The following is a 25,545-nucleotide window of genomic DNA, read 5'->3' on the forward strand; positions in this document are numbered from 1 at the left end:
TGGCAACATGAGAGTGGAATTATTAATTTAGATAATAAAGACGGTCCTGGAACTCATTGGACAGCGTACAAGAAGAACAAATCTAAAGTTGTGTATTTTGATAGTTTTGGAAACTTGAGACCGCCTATGGAAGCTATATCATACTTTAATTCAAATGGCTATTGTCACATTGTATATAATCATAAAATTTATCAATCTTATAACACTGTAAATTGTGGACAATTGTGTTTAGATTTTTTAAATAAATACCTGTTTTAAAAGAATAATTTTTATTTACTGTATGATCTCCGTTTGAACATGTCGTTCACTTTTGTGTTATCTGGAAGAGAATCGGTGTTATCAACAAAAATTTATCCACCAATTATTTTAAACGAAAATGAACAGTATGTACTGGGTTTAATTGATTTTATGACATACAATACAATTCCAAATATAGACCAAACAAACAACAAGTTTTATATAAATGGTCACGATATAACGATTCCACATGGTGCTTATGAAGTTGATGATCTTTCAAAATATTTAACTGAAAAAATAACTGAATTAGAATTAAAATTAGATCAAACACCAGGTAAAGATGATACAGAAATTGATAAAAATATAATACAGAAACCACTGCAAGGAAACGTAGTAAAAAGTGTGGCTAAAAAACATCATCATAGTGAACAACCTACAAGTCTGGAAATGAGAATTAATAACAATACACTCAAATGTGAAATAAAAAGCAACAAAGTAATTCATTTTGAAAAACCACATACAATTGCCTCCTTATTGGGATTTACATCAAAACGGCTTTCACCTTCAAAGACTCACGTAGCCGAGAATCCTGTGCATATCACAAAGGTTAATTCTATTTGTGTGGAATGTAATCTAATCACTAATTCATACGTCAATGAAAATCAAGGTCATATCATTCACATGTTTTATCCAAATGTCTTACCGGGATACAAAATTGTTGAAATTCCAAAAAAAGTAATTTATCTACCTGTCACAAATAGATATATTGATGAAATTTTCATTAAAATAGTTGACCAGGATGGTAATCTTGTTAATTTCACACGAGAAGTTATTACGTTAAGACTACATTTAAAAAAAATATAATAATGGTTGTAATTTATAACTCTAATCCAGGTGTGAACAGTGTATATAATACTAAAAGTTTTGACAATAATATTAGTGATAAGCAGACGCTCAAACAGTTGACAACTGAAAACAAAGTATTTTTAACCTCACTGGGATTTAGAATAAAAAACAACAACAACAACGTCAGGAAAAAAGAAAAGCATAAGAAATACTTGGTGCAGAATTAGATTTTTTATAAATACTAGAATACTTAGGATTTTCTTGAGGTGTACTTGTAAAAAGAGCGAATATGAGTTTTAACATTTTGAATATTGGAGGTCATGTATTGGTTGATAACTCAGTTGTGAGTCGAGAAATGCATAGTCATTTACCCTATGCCAACGCAACTTTTAACCATTGTGATGAAATAAGGATACCTATTCAGACTCAAGATATATACACCTTACCTTCTGAGAGTTATCTGTATATTGAAGGGCGTCTAACGGATGATGGGAAAGAAAGCACTACTTTGCGTTTTGTTAATAATGGTTTGATGTATTTATTTGATGAGATACGATATGAAATTGGAGGCTGTGTAATAGATAGAGTGAGAAATTTAGGTATAACAACGACAATAAAAAACTATGTTTCGTTTACGCAAAGTGAATCTAACCGATACAAAAGTATAGGCTGGAACTATGAAAAACCATCATCAATAACAACTGACGCAAAAGGAAATTTTAGTGCGTGTATTCCACTCAAACTGTTACTTGGTTTTTCAGAAGATTATACTCGAATCCTGGTTAACATCCGCCAGGAACTTGTATTGATAAGAAGTTCAACAGATTTAAATGCAGTGACGTCTACAATGGAAAATGCAAAACCAAAAATTGAAATATTTAAATTTATATGGAAAATGCCGCATATTCAAGTGTCAGATTCGGAAAAGTTACGTTTATACAAATTTATTGAAAATGGATCTAATTTAGAACTTGCATACAGAAGTTGGGAATATCATGAAATTCCGCTACTACCACAAACAATGAAATTTAACTGGAACGTAAAAACTACTAGTCTACTAGAAAGACCACGATTTGTTTTGTTTGCTTTACAGACTGCCAAAAAGAATGCCATAAAAGAAGATGCGAGCCATTTCGATCATTGTAATATTACAAACTTAAAACTATTTCTAAATTCTGAAATGTACCCGTATGACAATTTGAACTTGAACTTTGATAAGAAACAGTATGCCATTGCATATGAAATGTATGCACAATTTCAACAGTCGTACTATTATAAAGTTGGAGATCCATGTCTTAGTTTGGAGCAATTTGGTTCTTTTGCCCCCATATTTGTTATTGACTGCAGCAGACAAAATGAATCAGTTAAGTCGGGAAGTGTTGATATGAGAATAGAAATTGAAACCAATAAGAATATACCAGTTAATACAGCAGCTTATTGTATAATTATACATGACCGTATTGTTAATTATAATCCGCTAACTAATGTAGTTCAAATGTTTTAACTGTATTTTATCTATTGTGAAATAAATATGTAATTTTTTAAATAAAAAGTTTAAAAAAAAAATATTGTTTTTTTTGCTGACACTACAATTTTATGATATAAAAGCCGGTAACAATCTCATAAACAGTTAAATGAATAAAATCCATCAAAGATGTTACTACACAAAATATTTTGGTTCGTCGCATTGTTAAATGTGTGTTTTGCGTTTAACGTTTTTAGAGAACCATTTATTATTAATAGGCAACGAATAACATGGTGTACTTTAAATGCAGACTCTTCAATTACTAGAGTAGTCCATAAAGCTATCAATACATGGAGCAATGCAAGTGGAATTAAGTTTAAGCAAGTTAATTGTACAGCAGAAGAAGCACCAAAGCTATCAATTTTATTTGATACGCATACCCATAGAATAACAGGTTTATGTTTACCAGCCGAGGAATGTAAGTTATTTTTTGACATTCAAAATGTTAGAAATGAAATAGCCCATACAATAGTTCCTACGTTGAATAATCAAATTCCATGTGGGGAAATACATATATTAAAAAATGTTTTATGGAACTTAAAACTAAACGACTTTGAGACACCAGGTTTTAATTTGCAATTGGTTTTAACGCACCAAATTGGTCACTATTTAGGGCTAACCGATAACCGAAACTACAATTCGATAATGAATAAATTATATCTAGAACGCCGTCCTCAAGAACTGAGCAACGATGATATAAGTGCTATAGAATATCTTTATAAAAATGGAACGGTTAAACCCCAACATAAACTAAACTTTACCTACGTTCCTAATCATCATCATCATTCTTATGGAATCTCAAGGATCCGTTATAGGGCATTAAAAATGTATTCATTTGTATAAATAATTGTTTCTCAATAAAAATATTTACTTTTTTTTTTTTTTTTTGTGTAATACTTATTTAACACCATGTACACAATAAATAATTTCATAACTGTTCTGATATCGAACAAATATATTTAGACCAGTTTGAAACCTGTTCAAACCTGTTCAAACCTGTTCAAGACCTGATCAAAACCTGATCAAACCTGTTCAAGACCTGATCAAGACCTGATCAAAACCTGATCAAAGCTGTTCAAGACCTGATCGAGACCTGATCGAGACCTGTTCGAGACCTGATCGAGACCTGATCGAGACCTGTTCGAGACCTGATCGAGACCTGTTCGAGACCTGATTCAAAGCTGTTCAGAGGTTGCGAGCCCTACAATGAATAAGGATATAAAGAGACAACTTATAACTAAACGAAAAAACATTCAAAGTAAATTGAGACAACTAAAGCAAGGACAAATAATCCAAGAAGATTTATTTAATCCAATTACAAAACACTTAAAAAATATTGAGACCAAGTTGAATAAGAATTCAGGTTCTGAAAATGAAACAACCAAATATGAACCTTTAAGGTACATTAAAAATGATGATGACATCAAAGAAGACAACATTGAAGTGGATGATGAAATCAAAGAAGACAACATTGAAGTGGATGATGAAATCAAAGAAGACAACATTGAAGTGGATGATGAAATTGATGAAGCAGAAGGAGACAACATTGAAGTGGATGATGATGAAATTTATGAAACAAGTGATATTAAAAACTCTATATTAGAAAACATTGAAGTGGATGATATAAAAGAACAGATTAAAAATGATAAAAACTCTGAAACTCGATTTGAAGCTAACCAGGAACGTACACTTTTTTTGGATCAGTATGATCCATTACCTAGGAAATATATTACAGAGATGCAGGCTGATTTTTTAAATAAAGAATTTGATCATAAATATGGAGTTAGATTTGATGAAACATCTGAAAAGCTGCTGATTGGGAATTCCGAAATCAACATAGATGGTGCTGATGTTCTTTTAAAAAACAAAAGATATAAAGGTACGTCTGGATTATATGAGCTTTTGTTTAAGAAACACCCAGCTAATTTTACAGATCAAGATGTAAATAACTATGCAAAAATAGTTGTAGCTACGAATGCTCACAGAAGACATTATTTATCAAGTAAACAGATAGATGGTAGTAAATTAAAAAAATATAAAAAAATAATTGCACCAATAACAGAAGGTAAAGGACTACTTATGGAAGTAAACAACAATAAAATAGATTACGTCCACTGGGATGATCCAAACGAACTTGTAGCTAGATTGAGGTTATTACTATCATCACAGTTAGCTGGGCATACAGGACATACAAATGAAATAAATTCAATTATTGAAGAACTAAAAGAGGCAAACATTATAGAATAAATATCATGTCTGTTAAAAGAGATATTGTTAATGAGTTACACAAACCTGCAAGAATTAACTTTAAAAGACGAAGAATTATTATAAAATCTCTTAATGATTTATTCCAAGCTGACTTGATTGATATGCAAAAGTATTCAAATACAAACAGAGATTTCAAATATATCTTGGTTGTAATAAATTGTTTCTCAAAATTTTTATGGGCTTTACCTCTGAAAAATAAATCAGGTGTCGAAGTAGCTAAATGTATGGAGCATGTGTTTAAAGAACAAACACCAAATAATCTTCAAACAGATATGGGAACGGAATTTTTTAATCCATATATGAAAACATTGTTGAAAAAATATAACATTAATCATTACAATGTATACAGTGAGAAAAAGGCTGCGATTGCTGAGCGAGTTATTCGCACGATTAAATCAAAGATTTGGAAACAGTTTAGTTTCAATGGTAACTACAAATGGATTAATAATTTACATCAAGTTGTTAATGAATACAATAACAAAGTTCACACAACAATAGGCATGAAACCGGTTGATGTTAAAAAGAAACATGAAAAATTATTGTTGAATACTGTATACAATCACATTAAAATGGTTGATTTGGAAAGTCAAAAATTTCATATCGGTGATCATGTACGCATTTCAAAATATCGAGGAGTTTTTGACAAGAAATACAATCCAAATTGGTCTAATGAAATTTTCATTGTTTATAAAATAAAACTTGGGAACCCTATTACATACTTGTTAAAAGATTATAGAGGTGAAGAAATTCTAGGAGGATTTTATAAAGAGCAATTGCAGAAAGTTAAACACAAAGATAGTTATTTAGTAGAAAAAATATTGAAGAAAAAAGGAAACAAAGTTTTTGTCAAGTGGCTAGGTTTTGACGATTCTCACAACTCTTGGATAAATAAAAGTGATGTAATATAAGAAGTGGGGATAATAGAAAAATATTTAAAAGACATTCCACTTGCAAGATTTTGTTGGTTGTTAAAGAATATCGAGAGTGAAAACATGTTCATTGTAGATATCCAAGGTTTCTCTTTTCCTGCGGAAGATGTCTTTCTTTGCAGGGAAATTGCTATTTTAGATCCTACTACAGAAAAGATGATACACAGAATGGTTGTGTTACCAGTAACAGAAGCTATGGTAAATAAATCGTATATGAAATGTATCGAACAACAATTTGTTCAAAACCATGGTTTAAGTTGGCAATCGTGGCATTGTGATACTCATCTAAAATATGAAGACATCTCAAAATTTTTACACGACAACATACTGGATGAAACAATATTGGTGAGAAATCATGAAACAAAGAAATATTTGGAACAATTCATGGAAAACCGCATTGATTGTGTAGAAGATGAACCTAATATACTTTCAGATGAAACTATGAAACATATTTTTAAAGCTCATACGTGTTTTCAACATACCAATGAAAATTTGCAATGTGCTCTAAACAATGTATTTAATATTCATTATTGGTATAAATATTGTAGAAAATGTTGATAATAAATAATAAAAATTAAAAATGGTCTTTTATTAATAGATGCACAACACATTTATTTTCAAATTGATACCAGACATGAAGCTTGTAAAACAAAAGACTACGCTTGATGTGGAGAATAATTTATTGGAGCCAATTGAGAATAAATTTAAAAAGCATGGAGTTTTGTTTCCTTCAACTATTAGATGTCTTATAGTTGGTCCTTCAAATTGTGGTAAGACCAATGTGATGATAAGTTTATTGGAACATGCTAATGGAGTAAAATTTGAAAATGTGTATATTTACTCAAAATCATTAATGCAACCAAAGTACAAATATTTAGAAACTTTATTAGAACCAATTAAAGGAATAGGATATTATACTTACAGTGGAAGTACTGATATAATGCACCCATCTGAAGCGAAGCCCAATTCCATTTTTATCTTTGATGATGTTGCGTGTGACAACCAAGATGTTATTCGGGAATATTTTAGCATGTCTCGACATTCTCAGGTGGATCCATTTTATTTGAGTCAGAGTTATGCAAAAATACCTAAGCATCTTATAAGAGACAATGCAAATATTTTAATTGTATTTAAACAAGACGATTTAAATCTAAAACACATTTACAACGATCACGTTGGAACAGATATGACTTTTGAAGATTTAAAAAAAATATGTTCAATATGTTGGAATGAAAATTACGGATTCTTATCCATTTTCAAAGATAGCGACATAAATGATGGTCGATATCGCAAAAAGATTGATCACTATTTTTTAATCAAGTAAAAGGTGTAAATGAGAAATAAAAGAGATAATAATTAAAAACGCATTTTATTTAATAAATCTACATACTTTTTCCCAATTTTTCTATTTCTGACTCAGGAAATGATCTATATTAAGTTCGTCAAGATCTAGTACCTCCTCTGGGTTTTGTGATGTCGTCGTCCTCGTCATTTTTCGTTTTTGTTTTTTTGCTGGTGATTCTGCTGATGTTGTTGCCCAATTCGTTGGTGGAGCAGTTGAATTCGTTGGTGTAGAAGATGAAGTCATTGGTAGAAGAGAAGAGTGACCAAAATGAGAAGGAGGACGAGGAGGAGGAGGAGAAAGAAATGGTCGCTTTATACCCACCAGCTGTTTTTTTTCTTGGTACCTTTCAAATTCCTCCACCTCATCGTCCAGAAGGTTGAAGCGGTATCTTTTGCAGATATCTTCCAGTACATGGAACTCCTCCTCGTTGTCTATTTTAATTCTCATATACCTTATTGGAAGGTATCCAAACTTCTTTTTTAATGTCTTATTATTAGGTGAGTACGATAGTTTGACAAATATTTTATCTCCCTTAAGTGACACATCCTCTACACCATATCTGAAATAAAAAAAAAAACAGAATCAACCAACAGTCTTTCAAAGAAAATCAGAAATCAAATCAGAACATAAAATTTACAAATGTAATGATCTGGAATAACTTATAATGCTCCAATAAAATATTCATAATAAAAAAAAAATTAAACAGTCAGACGAAATAAAATCATGTAGAACAAATAAAAAATTAAATAAGTAAAATACTTACATAAATAACTGCTTTACAATAACAAAGGCGTCCTTTATTGGTAAGTTATCTGGATCCTCGGAAATAATCACTAATTGACAAGGTACTCCGGTCATTTTGCTAGTGTTTAGTTATTCGTTTACTGACTAACTGATGGATTCATTTAAAATTACACGAGTTTAAGTAGTAAGAAATTGACCTATTTGATCTTTATTGAAATGCAGAAAACATGTTTATCATTAAAACGTTTATTATTACAAACTTTGCTTATTTTGAATAAAATGTGCTTATCTGCATATAATGTATTTTCGTGAACTATTTGACTTAAAAATGTATTAACGTCAGCGTTAACCTTCAATGTGTTTTCGATAATATAATCACGTTGAATAGCGTGTTGTAGAAATGCGTCACTGTATTTTTTTTTTCTGAAATGCATAAATACAGGATTTTATTGGTATAACGGTTTGGTCTGTATAACGTTTTGGTCAACATGAGTGCTAAAGTGATCGATGAAATTTCCACTGAAATGGTGAAGAAGATTGAAACAGTAAGTAGATTAATTAAAACTAAAACTGATTTACAAAAATATATAAAATATTTGAAAAAACAAATTTTACTTTTAAAAAAATGTATAAAAAATAGGGCTACCTGTATTAGAAATTTTCATTGTGTAGAGGCGAACATGTCCATCCTTAAAACCTATGTAGAAAATTTTAAAAACAGATTACATGTTAGAAAAAATAGTAATAGAGGGTTATTGTGGCAGGATTTGGAATCTTGTTTTAATAGCAGAGTTAAGACAGGCGTTATTATAAATTTAAAATATAAAGACCCCAAACTATTTATGGAAAAGGCTTTTAAAAGTTTTTCAGTTCAAATTAAGAAAAATTTAGTTTCATGTATGTTAAAAGTTAATGTAATTTTTTATGGACTTTTCATCAAACCTCAAGATGGGGAAACGTCTGTTAAACATTTTTCCACGAAAAATGAAATAATTGATCAAAATACAAACATAAAGGATTGGTATAAAATCAATTGTATAGATCGAGTTTTAAGAAAGTTTGAAGATTTTCAAGAAAAAGACAGTGGATGGGCACTATCTCACATTTTAAACTTAAAAGTTAATATAAACAAATATGATCCATTACTTGGTGGTATTTCAACATACGTTGAGCTACCTAAGTCTATAAAAAATACTAGAAGTGTAATTAATGTTAGGAATTCTGATCCTTATTGTTTTCTTTGGTCCGTTGTTGCTGCCTTACATCCTGCCACAAAAAATGTTGACCGAACATCATCCTATCCTCACTTTAGTAAAATATTAAACTTTAATAACATCAGTTTTCCCATTGATCTTAAAGATATTCCAAAATTTGAAAAATTAAATAAACTTGCTATAAATGTCTTTACATTAGGAACAAGAAACGAAATTCTACCTTTGATATTTAGCCAGACAAATTTTTCTCCTCGTATAAATCTACTTGTATTAAATGCCATGGAGAATAGTGTAAGTGATGATAATGATGAGGAGGAGGACATAAAACAGAGGGTATTTCATTTTGCTTATATTAAACATTTTTCAAGATTATGTGGTAAAAACATTGGGAACATTCGAAATAAAAAATGGTTTTGTGAGCGATGTTTTAATCATTTTAGTAGTGAGACATATTTACAAAATCATTTAGACGATTGTTTTAAGCTAAATTCTGTTAAAATGGTTTTACCTACCGAAAAAAATTATATAATGAAATTTAAAAATTTTAATCACAAAGAACGTGTTCCGTTCGTTATATATGCAGATCTTGAAAGTATTCTTACCAAATGTAATAATAATATTAATTTGAAAACTTGTTTCACTGAAAAGCATGAAGCTTTCAGTATAGCTTATTATTTTAAATGTTCTTATGATGATTCTTTATCCTATTTTAAAATATATACGGGTCGTGATTGTCAAACATGGTTTGTAAAAGAACTGGAAGAGATTGCTTGGAAAATATATAGAGAAAATTTATTTCAAAAATTTCAAAAAGTTATAACATTAACTGATAAAGAACAGAAAGATTTTAATTCCAGTAATTATAGGACTTCGTACACAATTCCTGTCACATTTCATAATCTCTCTGGCTACGACGCCCATTTTTTAATTAAAAGTCTTAACTCTGATATAAAAGGACATCTATCACTATTACCGATAAACAAAGAGAGGTATATATCATTTACCAAATTTATCCATGGCACTAATATTAGTTTTAGATTTATTGATTCCTTTAGATTTATGTCTTGTTCATTAGATCAACTTTCCTCATATCTAGATGATAACCAAAAAAATATTACACGCAGATATTTTAATGATGATTCGAAGTTTAATTTGGTTAAAAGAAAGGGTATTTTCCCTTATGAGTATTTAGACAGTTGGGAGAAGTTACAGGTCACTTGTCTTCCATCTATTGACGATTTTTATAGTAAAGTCAATAACGAGGGAATTACTAAAGAGGACTATCAACATGCCTGCAACGTTTGGACTAGATTTCAGATAAAAAACCTGCAGGAATATGCAGAATTGTATTTAAAAACAGACGTACTACTTTTGACTGATATTTTTGAGAATTTTCGATCTATGTGTTTAAAAACTTATGGATTGGATAGTCTTCATTATTATACTTTACCAGGATTAGCCTTTGATGCTATGTTAAAAGTAACCAATATCGAATTGGAATTATTAAGAGAGAGTGAGATGGTTTTGTTTTTTGAAAAAGCAAAACGAGGAGGAGTTTCACAATGTAGTAATAGATATGGAGAAGCTAATAATAAATATATGAAAGATAAATACAATCCTGATAAAGAAGTCTCTTATCTAATATATTGGGATTTTAATAATCTTTATGGTACAGCGATGAGTTACGCGTTGCCATATGCAGGCTTTGAATGGATTAATTTGACTGATATTTATAAGGAAAACATATTAGATTGTCCCAATGATGGAGAATATGGATACATACTTGAGATAGACATCGAATATCCAAAAGAACTTTTTAATTTACATAAAGATTTGCCTCTTTGTCCTGAACACATAATCCCACCATCTTCTAATTCAACAATTCCTAAATTATTAACCACATTATACGATAAAAAAAAATATGTTATTCATTATATATATTTGAAACAGATTGTTAGCTTAGGTTTGAAAATAATAAAAATTCATCGATGTTTGAAATTTAAACAATCCCCTTGGTTAAAAAAATATATTGATCTAAACATTGACTTGCGAAAGAAAAGCAAAAATGAATTTGAAAAAAACTTATTTAAACTTTTTATCAATGCCCCTTACGGAAAAAGTATTGAAAATGTAAGAAAACATAGAGAAATAAAAATTGTTAACAAATATAATGGAAGATATGGAGCAAATTTCTATATCTCACAACCTAATTTTCATAGTTGTACTATTTTCGATGAACAGACTGTAATAATTGAAATGACAAAACAAAAAGTCAATTTTAATAAACCAATATATATAGGGATGTGTATTTTGGATATTTCCAAAACCATTTTATATGACTTTCATTATAATTATGTCATAAAAAAATTTAAAGATCAAGCAAAATTGTTATATACCGATACAGATAGTTTAATATATCAGTTTTTTGTTGATGATTTATATAAACATATTAAAGAAGATATTGACAAATTTGACACATCAGACTACAAAGAGGATAATGTATATAGTATTCCATTACGGAATAAAAAAGTATTAGGTCTCATGAAAGATGAGAACCAAGGGGAATTGATGACACACTTCATAGGATTACGTTCGAAAATGTACACTATGAAAATTTTAAATCAGCAAGCGGAAATAAAAAAGGCTAAAGGAATCAAAAAATCTGCATTAAAAGAACTGTCATATGATGATTATTATGCAAGTTTATTTAATAAAGTAATAGTGGAAATTTACCAAAATTCAATCATTTCGAAAAAGCATGATGTTTATACAATGTCTCAAATAAAGGTAGCACTCAGTCCATACGATGATAAGAGAATAATAAATTATTTATCCCCTGACACTCTTCCATGGGGTTTCAATGATAAATAATTTATTATTATTATTTTATAAAATTTTGTAAATCGTTTTTTAATTAATCTACAGCCACTCAACACGAAGCTCAGCTGGTACGGTATTTATACATTGAATAAAATATGTTTTTAAATAAAGCTCCTTTTTATTTTAGTCTCAATTAAATAAATGGGAGGCAGTTTTCATAGACCAAAAACGATTTGTAAAATTAAAATTTAAGACTGAAAAAACCATAATACCTCAAACTCTACCTACAATCTTCTGGGATACAAAAACATATGGAACAATACCATGTTTTGATTGTAAGAGATTTTTTTGTTTTTGTGACAGATCCTTAGAAATTCACAAGGACACTAATATGTATTGTTATGAAACTATGCCTGATTCATAAAAAGGTACACTAGTACGAAATATTCATCTATTAGTGATTAATTTTTTTTATTATTTCAGCCCTTAATCCATCGACCATTACCAGCTTCTGGTGTGGGTGTACTTAAAATTAAAGAAGAGATTTTGTCCGATGAAGATTTTAATTATAGAAAAAATTACAATGCCCAAATACCAGATGACCATCCACTACACAGAGACGACTTAATTTGGGCCCGGTACATTGATCAGGTGACGTGGTCGTATTGGATGGATATTAAAACAACCTTATGGAACGACATAGCTGTGTATCACTATTATGAATTAAACTATCTTGTATAATAAACTTTTAGATTTGGTACGTTGTTTTTTCTTTCAGTTCCTCAAAAAAAAAAATGTAAATTGATCGATCTTGTATAATAAACTTTTAGATTTGGTACGTTGCTTTTTCTTTAAGTTCCAAATTTAAAACATTTCTATCTGGCTAGGCTAGGCTAGGCTGGGTTGGATACGACTAAGCAAGTCACACAAGTTCTTTTTTTTACTCACCAACACCTACAAAAACAATTTTAAAGTCTCAAATTTCGATCACCCTGTACAAATTTAACTAAAAGAAGAGGAGATGAAGCGATAAGCGATGAGTTTTGCACTCGATATACAAGGTGGTCAAATACACAGCCCTCTGGTCATTGCCGACCGCTTCTTTTACTTCTTCATAACATTTAAGACAAAGAAAATACAGGTGAGACAGGTGACAAGGTGACAATTCTTCGGGAAAGAAGAAGAGATGTAGAGATAAGCGACCACTTCTTACAACCCTCTGGTCATTGACGATCACTTCTTGTAATTCTTGTACACCCCCAAGGTCAAAGGAGGCTCTTCTGTCCATCAGCTTCGGAGACCCTGATGGACAGGTTACCAAAGTGAGTTAGAACCCCGTCTGCTATACTACTGACTTGCTATCCTCCGAATTATTTTCCTCTCTAAGATTCTTAATCTTTCTTTCACTTTCTGTATCAGACACATTACTTTAGCACCATATATGTGATTACTGGTCTAATTAGGCAGGAATAGCAGGAATTGAAGGTCTTTGTTCTCCTAAAGATATATTGATTTGTTTAAAATCAACTTGTATAATACTGATGCTAATTAAAGTTAGTTCTATTAGTTTAATTTATCTACTGATTAAAAAGGTGTTCCACCAGTTTTGTGGATAACTTCTTCTTCCTCCACTTCTTCTCCTCCTTCTTCTTCCTCTTTATAAGCAATTCTGCTTGTTCATTGGCGGAATGATACTTCTATGGAAGGTTGTCACTCCATTCTTTACGAAATCCGCCTCTACTCTTTTACCAATTGGTGATTTATCTCTTGCTATTTTGACCACACGGGTCTTCCCCATTCTGCTTACATGGTTATTGCATTCTTTTTTCTATTTAGTGTCCATTCGCTTATAATCTGAACGTTACATTTTCTTCTATTGCCTTCACTACTCTTTCGATCTCTCAGTGTATTTCCTGTAATTATTTTTAGTACTTTCATCTCTGCCGTTTCCAGTAGTTTCTATGTTGTGACTGTGTTGGGTATTGTTTCTGATGAATACGTCATTATTGGTCTTACACTGGCTTTATATATTTTTGACTTCATCTCAACGTTAGTATGTCGGTTTCGCCATAGTGTTATTAAGGCATCCTGCCAGTCTATTCGCTTTCTCTACTTGATTTCTCACTTTTTGTCAAGATCTCCTTAGCTGGACAGTGTAATTCAAGGTATTTTGTTTCTATTACTTGTTCAATACTGATGCAATCAATTTCTATTTTACATCTGATTGGTTTTTTGCTTATTATTATTATTTTATTAGTTTTCTAAGATGAGACTGTCATATTAAATTCTTTTTTATCTGTGGACTAATATTTGCAGACTGTCTTCATCTTTTGCTATTAATATGGTGTCGTCTGCATAACAGACTATTTCTACTTCTTTGTTTTCCACTTACCTTCTTCTTTTGCTTTTGATTGGTTTATCCATGATTAAATTAAAGAGAACAGGGCTCAATGAGTCCCGCTGCCTTATTCCACGGCTCATGTCTATAGGTTCTGTAAATTGTCCATTTATTCTTGACTTCCATTTTGTTGTTTGTTAGATGTTTTCAATATATTTTATGATATTTAGGGGATCTTCTCTATTATACAGAAGATGGATTACACCTTTGAGTCTAACTCTATCAAATACTTTCGTGAAGTCAATCAGACACAGGAATGCTGGTCTATTATACTCTAGTGATTTCTCAGTAATTTGCTTTATGACTAAGACTGCATATGTACACGATATTCCAGTACGAAAATTTTGTTGTTCATCCGCTAAATTTATCCTCTGATTCATTAGTTCTTGTTAAATTTTAGTTGGGGAGCGTTCAAGTATTACGTAACGCAGCTTGGGGGATGGGGGTATTGTAAAACGTTACGGTGCGTTACATGGGTGGAGGGGGGTTCGAACAGCGCGTTACGTAACATTGTTTTTTAACTTATGTAAATAAAAAAGACTACGGAATCAAAATCTCCCAACTTTGCAACTTTCGTTTATATTTTACAGAGAACCCCTAGATTGTATTATATTGCCCCTTATGATCCGTTCATGTTCCGGCCCTTCTACAACTACAATAGGACAATATAGGTATCTAGTATCTATTCAAGTGAAAAATATTCAAATTTGTCACCAGATCAAGAACAGTAACATATGTTTGCAATAATTGACCTTTTTGGAGAACAAAAGCTGAAAAGATACAGTTACAGATGCGATTAGACCAAAGAAATTTTAAGAGAGAGTCATAAATCGTTTGTCTATTCTTTTTATGAAGTTTTTATTATGCAGTCTAGTTTTCTCAGTGTTCTGTAAATACGTAATACACAGAAACGTATGTATTGCTCTTGTCAGTGTTGTTAAAGTTAATTAATTATATAATACTTTAATTAATTAAATGTCGTTTTTATCATTACCTCAAAAAGTCTAAAAAGTTTTTATTATTACCGCAAATGCGGTTAAATTATTTAAAAATGTCTTTAAATAAAAAGCATTAAATACAAAACCCACTACATATATTGATACTTAGTTTAGAAAATTGATAGATATTTAAAAAAATAAAACCATTATTTTAAGGTGTGGTTCCTGAATTATTAATTTCAAAGTTTTATGTGTTGTTATGTAGTCATGTTGTGACTGGCTGATTGACATAAAGTCCATGCCAATAAAAAAAAAGTTTATGTGAAATATCTTGACGAAAATTACATATAATTTCAAAATTTCACTTGCATTATTCATAATAGACCCTACATAATACACATTTTTGAGATGAGGTTGTTAAGCAGCTTCTAAAAACAAAAATATACAGGGTGATTAATTAAAATTAAAGATAATGGACTATGCTAGACTTGAGTGAATCACCCTGTATATTTAAATTTATGTTTAAATAGTCCATAGCTGAATTTAAAAGTTGACGTATCCTAGCGTTTTTATAATTTTCTAAAATAATGACACATGACAACAATTTTATTCCATAAGTGGTTTCCATATGTTATAATTTTAAATGATCACCCTGTATTATTCATAAAGACCATGGAATCAGATTGTTAAGCAGCTTTTAAAAATATAAAACTATACAGGGTGTTCCATTAAAAATAAAGCTTATGGACTACGGTAGGCTTGCGTGAATCACCCTGTACATTTAAATTTATGTTTAAAAAGCACACATTTTGATACATGAAAATCTACGGGTCTCAGCGTTTTTTAAAATTGTTTCAAACAAGGACAGAAATAATTTTATTCCATAAGTGCCTTCTTATATATACAGGGTGTTTCAGAAAAAGGTAACACGATCTCTAGGATAGGTGAAAAATTGAAAAATAATTGGGGTTTGATTACTAATTCATTTTTGAAACGGCATGCTTTTTCACGATACAGGGCGTTGAAGAACAAAAAAGTTTTACACATTTTTTTCACTATTTTTCCGAAAATACTGGCAACATCGTATATTATTTGTTATACAAAAATTTTTACAAAACAAAATAAAATGTTGAAATAATAAATATGTTATTTTATTTTAAGCTTTTATTAAAAAAGATAAAATAGAAAAATGCATGAGAAGAACAATAAAGGATGAAGCCAAAAATGTATGTAAGGATGGGGCCAAGTAGGGAAAATATAAATGTAAAATTAGTAATAAAAGATTATTATTGTAAGTTTTGGACATATTTCATGTCGTGGGACATGAAATTACGATTAGCACGGATAACTAGACACATGAACTGAATAGAAGGATCGTTCTTGGGTGGCAGTATTTGGAAAACTGAGAGAAACTTTTAAAAGTGAGTTGTCCACATGCCTAAAGAGAAAGGTATTTGATCAGTGCGTCCTCCCAGTCTTGACGTACGGATCAGAAACACTTACCTTAACTAAAGCCTCGGCTACCAAACTAAGAGTAACGCAGAGAAGAATGGAGCGGTCAATGTTAGGAATAACTCTGCAAGACAAAATCAAAAACGGAGAAATCAGGAGAAGAACAAAGATGACTGACGTCATCGAAAGGATAGCCAGGTTGAAGTGGAGATGGGCAGGATACATAGCCAGAATGACAGATGGGCGATGGACAAAAGGTTATTGGAATGGAGGTTAAGAGAAGACAAGCGAAGCGTTGGTCGACCGCCTACAAGATGGACTGACGACGTAAGAAAGCTAAATAAAAACTGGATGAGAGCGGCGCAGGATAGACGTGGTTGGAAACGAGGGGAGGAGGCCTATGTTCAGCAGTGGACATTTAAGGCTGGATGATGATTGTAAGTTTTTATTATTACCTCAAATGAGATTAAAATAATAACAAAGTTCTTTTACCGAGTTTCCGGTACTTTTCGCAACCTAGTTTTCCATTTAGGTTCAAATGGTCACTTGTGTGTTACGTAACGTTTAGGAAGGTGGAGGGGGGTAAGGGGGTACAGAAAAACGTTACGGTGCGTTACATGGGGAGAGGGGGGTCAAAAATCTTCAAAAATCGCGTTACGTAATACTTGAACGCTCCCTTGTATGTTTTAGGTATGCTTTATAACAAGTTTATACCTCTGCAGTTTTCTGGCTGTTTTTTTTTATAAAATCCAAATTACCACAGAAGATAGCTTCAGAACAATTTATAATTATATTCTTTATATCTTTAAATATGCTGCAATAATAGTTTCTTTTCTAAACATGATCTATCCAAAGGTTTATTTGTAAAGTTTGACAAGTATTTTTATTGTTTTCCATAAATTCCCTAATAGTGACACTTAATTCCATAGTAATTCCATAAAGTATGTAAAATTCCATCAATATTCTTTTATTATTAACGACTATAAAAATTGCTACTAGCACCACCTACAGCAACAAAAATTCTCAAGAAATATTACTAAATAAATATAAAATTGCGTCTAAGACCGTTTTTTACAATTTTGACTATATCTGCCGCGTATGCATCGTCCAACTGGGAAATCACAAGATCCGCCATATCTTTTTGCAAATTTTAGCAACGTCGTGGACAGCACAACCGTAATGGACTGCTATAAGTCTTGTGCGGGGAATTTTTATGATTTTCATTCCCGCTCGTAGCTTATTCTACTTTACGGAATTCTGCTGCGATAAATATCTACATAAATTCTTGATGGTACTAATGCGGTGTGATTGCAGTTACTGCTAACTTAGAATGCTTATTTTTATTACTGTAAAATTTTATTAACTAGTATATTTTATGGGACTGAAACACGATTAAAAACATTTTATATCTGACATTGATTGTTATTTTCACGTCGGAATCGCTTTCAAAACGTAAATTGAACAAATTATTTTGTTTTCGTACTTAATAATATAAAAAATTCTTCTATGTTCGATTTGGAAATGCATGATAGGACGGTTTTTATGAAAAAAGATTACAACGGTCTATATAGAGGACTTTTCAAAGCAGAAAAATTATACATAAAGATACGGAGTTTCTTACAATATCTTATCAATTTTTTTTTATTTTAAATAATAAGAATGCACCTAATGTACAAGATTAACCAGCATTTTTTCTTTAACCTAATTTTCCAAAAATTGTTTGTAATCTAGATATCACCTGGGCCATGCTAGCTTTTTTTATCATGAAATCCCCACTTCTTTGTTGTGCCTACACAGCACAGTACTGACTCCGCTTTTCACTACCTGCATTAACTGTGACTACAATGTACAACACTAACTAAGCCTTACACAACTTCTTACATTAAACAAGTTCGAACAGTTTAATCCTCTTGAGCCTTCGCATCTAGGGTTCATTGATAAGAAGTTGAAGTACTTAGTAGTTGGAATGCTTATGGAGCCTCTCTTCATGTCTCCTGACGACTTTCTTAATTTCATTCGGAATAGATTTAGCATTAAGGTGTCTACGTAAATCTTCATTCCGAACATACCAAGGAACACCAACAATATTCCTTAGTATTCAGTTCTGGTGCGTTTCTAGTCTTCTATACTTGCTTTTTAGATACAGCCTCATAATTTTTTAGCATAGGTCCACACCGGTTTCAATATCTTTTTTAAATCAGTACTTTGTTCTGGCTGAAAAGTTGAGAGTACCTACCTATCAGCTCATACTTATTTTTGTACTGTATCCTCAACTGTTCAGTTTTCTTTTTAACATGTTGCTTCCGTTTGAATTTGGAACAATACTGTTGTTTAAGATAATTGGGAGATAACTGATTTTCTCGTTAGTAAAGTTAATATGAACTGATTTGTGGTCATTAAACTTTATAAGCCACTTTTTTGACGAGCGTCCTATGTCATTAATTGCATTTTGTAGGTTTACCCAGGGCCGGTTCTAGGGTTTTGAGCGCCCCGGGCAAAACAGAATTTGGCGCCCTTTCATACTAAAATACAAATTTACTGCAAATATAATAAATAGTAAAAAAAGCAAAAAATCATAATTTCAAATATATTTTATAATATATAACTGATGCAACATATGGCATGGCATAACGAGCGCATTTGAAGTTCAAGCGACGAAGGAGGGAAACAGAAGATAAAGATAAATGTATATTGTCAACAAACAGAAAAAAACAATGTGTATAAACGTTGTACAATACTAAAAAAGATGTTGATTGTGCGCACTGCATGGGCACAATCTGCATCTGCACTGCATGCGCACAATCTGCATCTCCAATGACTAAATTGAGGGAGTGGTATCCACGTGGTATAAAAAAAGCACGAGAATATTCCTTGCAATCACGAGCTTGTACACCTTAATTTTTTCCCTTCATGTTAGAGCCGTTGTCATATCCTTGGAATCTACAATCATCTAAATTCAATTGAAAATCATTGATTAATTGTTTTATTATAATAATGAGTAGGCCTGTGACTCGATACCTAGAACCAAGGCTATGGAAAACAATGGAAGAAAGACATCGAAGTGTCTCTTCAAAAATTGAACTTCTATGACAAGAAGTATCCTGACTTATGGGTGTGAAAATTGTATAATAAATAAGAAAACCAAAAACACAATAAGAGTAACAGAGATGGAATTCCTAAGGCGAAGTTGCAGAGTAACAAAAAGAGATAGAATAAATAACAAAGGTATTAAGAGAATAATGGGGATGAATTCAGATATAATGTACTACATATAACAGAAGCAATTAACCTGGTATTGGCACTAAGAAGAGCAAAAAACGTTGGATAAACAGCAATGAAGTGAATGAAGCAATGGAAAGAAGAAATCTGCGGGAAGGGGACTGGCAAAACAGAAAGAACTGGAGAAAACGGTTGAGTGAAGGAATACTCTGAAAACTGTGGAAATCCTTAGAAAGGACGCGGGGTGTTTCTAAATAAGTGCGACAAACTTTAATGAGTAATCCTACCTGAGAAAATAATGAAAGTTTGTTCTATAAACGCATTTCCGAGAAACGAGGTGTTGGAATCTTTCTTTGCGCATTTTTTGATAAAAAATCAAGCATTTGAAAAAAATAGTACGCTACTGAGATATTTAAAAAAAATAATTTTAGAATTCCTCGTTTAATTTGTGACAAAACATCTACCCTTTTTTCATACGACCCGCCGTTTTTGTGCAAAAATAAAACATCTTAACTCTTACAAAGTACTCGAAATAGGTTTCTGTAGATTCATATAGGTAAAGAAGAACTTATCATTCCTAATCGTCAAGAGTAATAGTTTGGTAAAAAAATTTAAAACAATAAATAAATCACTTTTCAATGAAAGAATAGATAATAATGTATTTACTAAGACCGATAAGAATAATAACTTTAAAAAATCACTTCAAATGTTCAAAATTTTCGTCGTTTACCTCATGACATTTATTATTTTTTATTACGTTGATAGCAACTTACCTAAATCTATATAACATAAAAAGAATAATTTGGCCAAACAGAATCATTTCACAAAGCGCGCGCGCCATTGCAAATTTACAGAAAGACTAAATATTATTTAACAAATGAGTGTATAACATTAACGCCAGTATTATACTATCGCTGACTATTCTTAAGTTTGTTGATAATTTAAAATTTGATCTTCCTCTATTTTTAACTAGATCGTTGACATACGTTATACGTGACAAATGACCTTTTAAAAAAATGAACAAACTTTTTAGATCGTAAAAGAATTTGTCTGCAGTCTGCATTAACTTTGTATGAGTGATACAAGATACAAGCCATAACAGTTCTTAGGTTGCATTATTTTTAATGGTGGGCTTTGGTTAATCTATTAATCTTTATTTTGAGTTATGAATTCTGACTATAGATAGAAATAGTTTTCTTTTAAATTAAATAATACTAGATTTATTCAATCATATTAGGAAAAATGTTCAAAGTTAATATGTAAAATATTTTATTTTTATATTGGCGTGCCTCAAAATGTTGCGCCCCTCAAAATTTGGCGCCCCGGGCGACCGCCCGGCTCGCCCGCCTCTTTATCCGGCGCTGGGTTTACCGTAGATTCTTTTATAGTTATTCCTATTGTTAAGACTGCTGTATCATCAGTAAATGTGGCTAGTTGAATGTTTTCTCTCTCTGGAATGTTAGATGTATACAAAAGGTATAATACTGGTCCAAGAACGCTACCTTGTGGAACCCCTGAGTTTATGGGTTTTAACATATTTACAAATTTGAGTAACGACGTGGACAGCACAACCGTAATGGACTACTATTAGTCTTGTGCGAGGAACTTTTATGATTTTCATTCCCGCTCGTAGCTTATTCTACTTTACGGAATTCTGTTGCGATAAATATCTACATAAATTCTTGATGGTACTAAGGCGGTGTGATTGCAGTTACTGCTAACTGGACCGCGTTATGTAATAACGGATTAACCGCCAAAAGTTCAAAATCGAGATATTAGTGCCATCTTGCAGCAAGGGTGCAAATCTATGTATAAAAATATGTTTTTTGTAAAAAAATTTAAAAAAAAAGCTGTTTTTAAATGCCTGTATTAAGCGACATTTTTTATTTTATTAAAAAAATCTCACACTAGGATTTGTAATATCGAACTAAACGCCAATAATGGTACATAATCCATTGTCATAAACAAAAATCCGCATCTTTGTAAGTGTAATAACGAATCAAGCGCCACGAATAGTCGGTTAATTCTTTATTACAAAACATAACATATTTAATAATGTTTAAGATATCGAATTAAAAGACATCCTTTGTCAGGTAACATCAGATTAAGCGCCAAATATGTCTCTTAATCCGGTATTCGGATCTTAACTCATGCATATCTTAAAAAATCATTAACGAATTAAGCGACATTTGATCGAATAACTTTTAAAATATAAATTATTTTTAAAAAATTTTAAACACATGTAAAAGTCTATTATAAAAACAAATTTAAAATCTTTAAACCGATTTATCTCAAAACTACATTTTGGCGCTTAATCCGCTATTACATAACGCGGTCCAACTTTTAGAATGTTTATTTTTATTGCTGTGAAATTTTATTAACTAGTACAATATATTTTTATGAAACTGAAGCACGATTAAAAACATTTTATATTTTATTCTTATTCAGCCAGAAAACCCCCGTGTCTTTTGTTTGCATTAATTTAGTGCCGAAATCCCTCGAACCCCCAAAAAAAGATGACGTGGCCCTAGATTCTACCCCCTCCCTCATAATCTGTTTGCATCAATTTAATGCCGAAAATTCTCGAAACTCCAGATGACGTGCCTTAGCCGTGAACCTGAACACCAGGTGCTCCAGGGGTCGGTTCTGATAGCGCAGTCATGTTATGGTACCGAGTTTGACATGTTTATGCACTTTTGGATGCATGTTATGCACTTTAAAATGCAATTATGCATTTTCAACTATTTTTCTATTGTAGACTTTTTCCTGACGTCATCTCGAACACAATGCAAAAACAAAGTAAGTTATCAATCGAAGTAGCACAGAAAACGATCCATACAACCAGACGCATCGTTCCCAGACCACCAGATTAACAACAGGTGGAATACATTCTTTGGTTACAACCTCCCGCGATTTTCAAAAATTATAAATCATACAGGATGCCGAGGAAATTAATATGAGAGAATTTTAAATAATTCACAACCCATCTGCTCAGCGTGGTAAAAATTCCAACAAGAAAGATTCCTTAGTACTCAACAAAAGAGTAAATGAATTTAAATGTATAAAAATTTTCAATTTCTTTGCAACACGAAAATGCAGCAGCTGCATAATACTCTTGTTAAATAGGAGAGTGCAGGAAGAGTCTATACCGGTTTCGGAGATTTTTCCCCCTCATCAGTAGTCCCCTATCCTCTTCTCTCCGATTTCCCCAGGCATCACACTTTGGGCCTTTCCGAATTGCAAAGAACGAAATGTCACGGATGTACTAGAGCCATCTACCGAAAAATAAAGTAAGTTCCCATACCACCAGATTGACAACAGGTGGAATACTTTCTTTGGTTACAACCTCCCGAGATTTTCAAAAATTATAAATCATACAGGATGCCGAGGAAATTAAGATGAGAGAATTTTAAATAATTCACAACCCATCCGCTCAGCGTGGTAAAAGTTCCAACAAGAAAGATTTCTTAGTACTCAACAAAAGAGTAAATGAATTAAAATATATAAACATTTTCAATTTCTTTGCAACACGAAAATGCAGCAGCTGCATAATACTCTGGTTAAATCGGAGAGTGTAGGAAGAGTCTATACCGGTTTCGGAGGGTTTTTCCTCCTCGTCAGTAGTCCCATATCCTCTTTTCTCCGATTTCCTCAGGCATCACACTTGCAATGTATACTTTTGCATACACAATACAAAAGGTTGCAAGTCTCTAGATGCTGTATTTAAAAATCGATTTATTATGGTGTTATTAGTGCTAAATGTCCTGGTCTATAAAGACTTAATGCTCCGTTGCTTACTCCGTAATTGTTCCGCACGAAACTTAGTCATACAATGTTCTCAATCAATTTTAGATTTAAATCGTACATTTTGGCTTCAAAAATCATCATCAATAATGTATTACACTAATGAAAAGCTTAGAAACAAGATTGAGTTACAATCTCCTGCAAATGTAACATTTATATTAAGCCTAATACCTATGTAAAAGAGCATTTAATTTTTCTAGTAAATGTATAACAAACAAATTATTTTAAATTCATTGTGCACTGCTGGTTTTTGTTTTTGAAAAGGTGAGCTATCTTTGGTAAATTGAACAAATGGATTACTCTAAGTATGATTGCAGGGTTATCAATCAATAGTGACTACTTACACATCATTTTCTTTCCTTTTATCCTTATGTGAAGTTAAACATTTCTCCTTAAATAAAGTAAAAAACAGACGTACTCTCAATCATTTATTGTAACTTCCGACGACCGGTTTCGCTCTCTAAAAGTGACTTGTAACCGTTGACCTGAAGATGCTCTACATACTTTAGAGAGCGAAACCGGTCGTCGGAAGTTACAATAAATGATTGAGAGTACGTCTCTGTTTTTTACTTTTACTGAACTTTATGTCTTGCGTAATACTGATCTTAATGTCTTTCACAGACATGACTTAACCATGTCTTCTTATACCTCTTGCAAGGATTTCCAACTCAGCGATTCTTCATATTCCTTAATTATTATTTTGACTTCAAACATGCTTTAATTGTCTTAATCTATATGGATCGGTGTCATAACGATGTCAAATAATTAACTCATCTCTGTTGTTTGTATCTTCGCAACCCCATATAATTTGTTGGGCGTTGGAGTCGACTTTAATAATAAGCTTTATGTGCTTTTTCTTCTTCTTTAAGTGCCGTCTCCCAATCGGAGGTTGGATATCATCATCACTATCTTTACTCTATCTAACGCTGCTCTGAAGAGATAGAACTGCATTTAAACCAGTCGCTTAAATTCTTCAACCACGACACTCTCCTTCTTCCAATACTCCTTCCGCCTCTTATCTTTCCCTATGTTATCAGTCTTAGCATTTAATACCGCTGTCTCCTCATTACGTGTCCCAGATATTGTACCTTTCCTATTTTTATTGTGTTTATTATTTCGCATTCTTTACCCATTTCTCGCAATACTTCCGTCTTCGTTTTCTTCTGTGTCCATGCTATTCTAAGATTCCTTCTGTAACACCACATTTTAAATGACTGTAACTTATTTATGTGGTCTTGCTTCAATGTCCAGCTTTCAAGTCCATATTGTAGTATCTCAAAGCTTTTACTCTCAGTTCCAATCCAATCCAATTCATTCTCTTTTGTTGCAGAGAACTGTTTTGATTTTTACAAACGGTTTTCTTGCTATTTCTATTCTGATCCTCATTTCTGTTGTTTGATCATTTTTCTCTGAGATCCAGGTTCCTGGGTATTTGTATTTATCAACATTTTCTATCGGAACATTTCCCAAATGTATTCTTGTTTGTATGTTTTTTTTCTTGGTTATTATCATGTATTTGGTCTTTTTTATATTTATTTTTACTCCATATTCTTCACAGAAACTGTTTGTTTTGTTTAGTAGTAGTTGGAGTTGTTCAGCAAAGCATATCTTATGTTGTTAATACTCGTAGATCTTTCGGTAATTATTATTCCTTCACTTTGAAATACTAATGCTTCTTCAAAAATGGCTTCACTATATACATTAAAGAGTAATGGAGCCATAATATATCCCTGATTTCACTTCTTCTCTAACTTCTGTCGTGATTTCAATTTCTGGACTGGGTTCTTTATCTATTACAATTTGTGC

The 25,545-nt window shown here is 31.7% G+C and overlaps 4 protein-coding genes across 5 annotated transcripts in view; 3 read left to right on the plus strand and 1 right to left on the minus strand.

Annotated features, from left to right (window-relative positions):
- LOC126878485 (cytotoxic granule associated RNA binding protein TIA1-like) overlaps window positions 1-25,545 on the plus strand; it is a 383,419-nt gene that overhangs the window by 208,184 nt on the left and 149,690 nt on the right. The window lies entirely within an intron of this gene.
- LOC126878482 (uncharacterized) lies at window positions 1,335-2,608 on the plus strand. The gene has a single exon (XM_050641232.1). The coding sequence runs from the start codon at window positions 1,373-1,375 to the stop codon at window positions 2,585-2,587; it is 1,215 nt and encodes a 404-aa protein (XP_050497189.1). The 5' UTR covers window positions 1,335-1,372; the 3' UTR covers window positions 2,588-2,608.
- LOC126878483 (uncharacterized) lies at window positions 7,159-8,049 on the minus strand. Its single transcript, XM_050641234.1, has 2 exons — window positions 7,914-8,049; window positions 7,159-7,709 (listed from the first exon to the last, which is right to left on the minus strand). The coding sequence occupies exons 1-2, from the start codon at window positions 8,006-8,008 to the stop codon at window positions 7,211-7,213; spliced, it is 594 nt and encodes a 197-aa protein (XP_050497191.1). The 5' UTR covers window positions 8,009-8,049; the 3' UTR covers window positions 7,159-7,210.
- On the plus strand, window positions 8,114-12,686 carry LOC126878484 (uncharacterized). 2 transcript variants are annotated; one of them, XM_050641235.1, is made up of 2 exons: window positions 8,114-8,439; window positions 12,412-12,686. In XM_050641235.1, exons 1-2 carry the CDS (start codon window positions 8,383-8,385, stop codon window positions 12,667-12,669), a joined length of 315 nt encoding a protein of 104 aa, XP_050497192.1. In that variant the 5' UTR covers window positions 8,114-8,382; the 3' UTR covers window positions 12,670-12,686. The 2 variants fall into 2 exon arrangements, with proteins under 2 accessions (XP_050497192.1, XP_050497193.1); XM_050641236.1 differs by lacking the exon at window positions 8,114-8,439 and adding an exon at window positions 11,511-12,356.

Source organism: Diabrotica virgifera, chromosome 10 (genome assembly GCF_917563875.1).
Source record: "Diabrotica virgifera virgifera chromosome 10, PGI_DIABVI_V3a".
NCBI lineage: Eukaryota > Metazoa > Arthropoda > Insecta > Coleoptera > Chrysomelidae > Diabrotica > Diabrotica virgifera.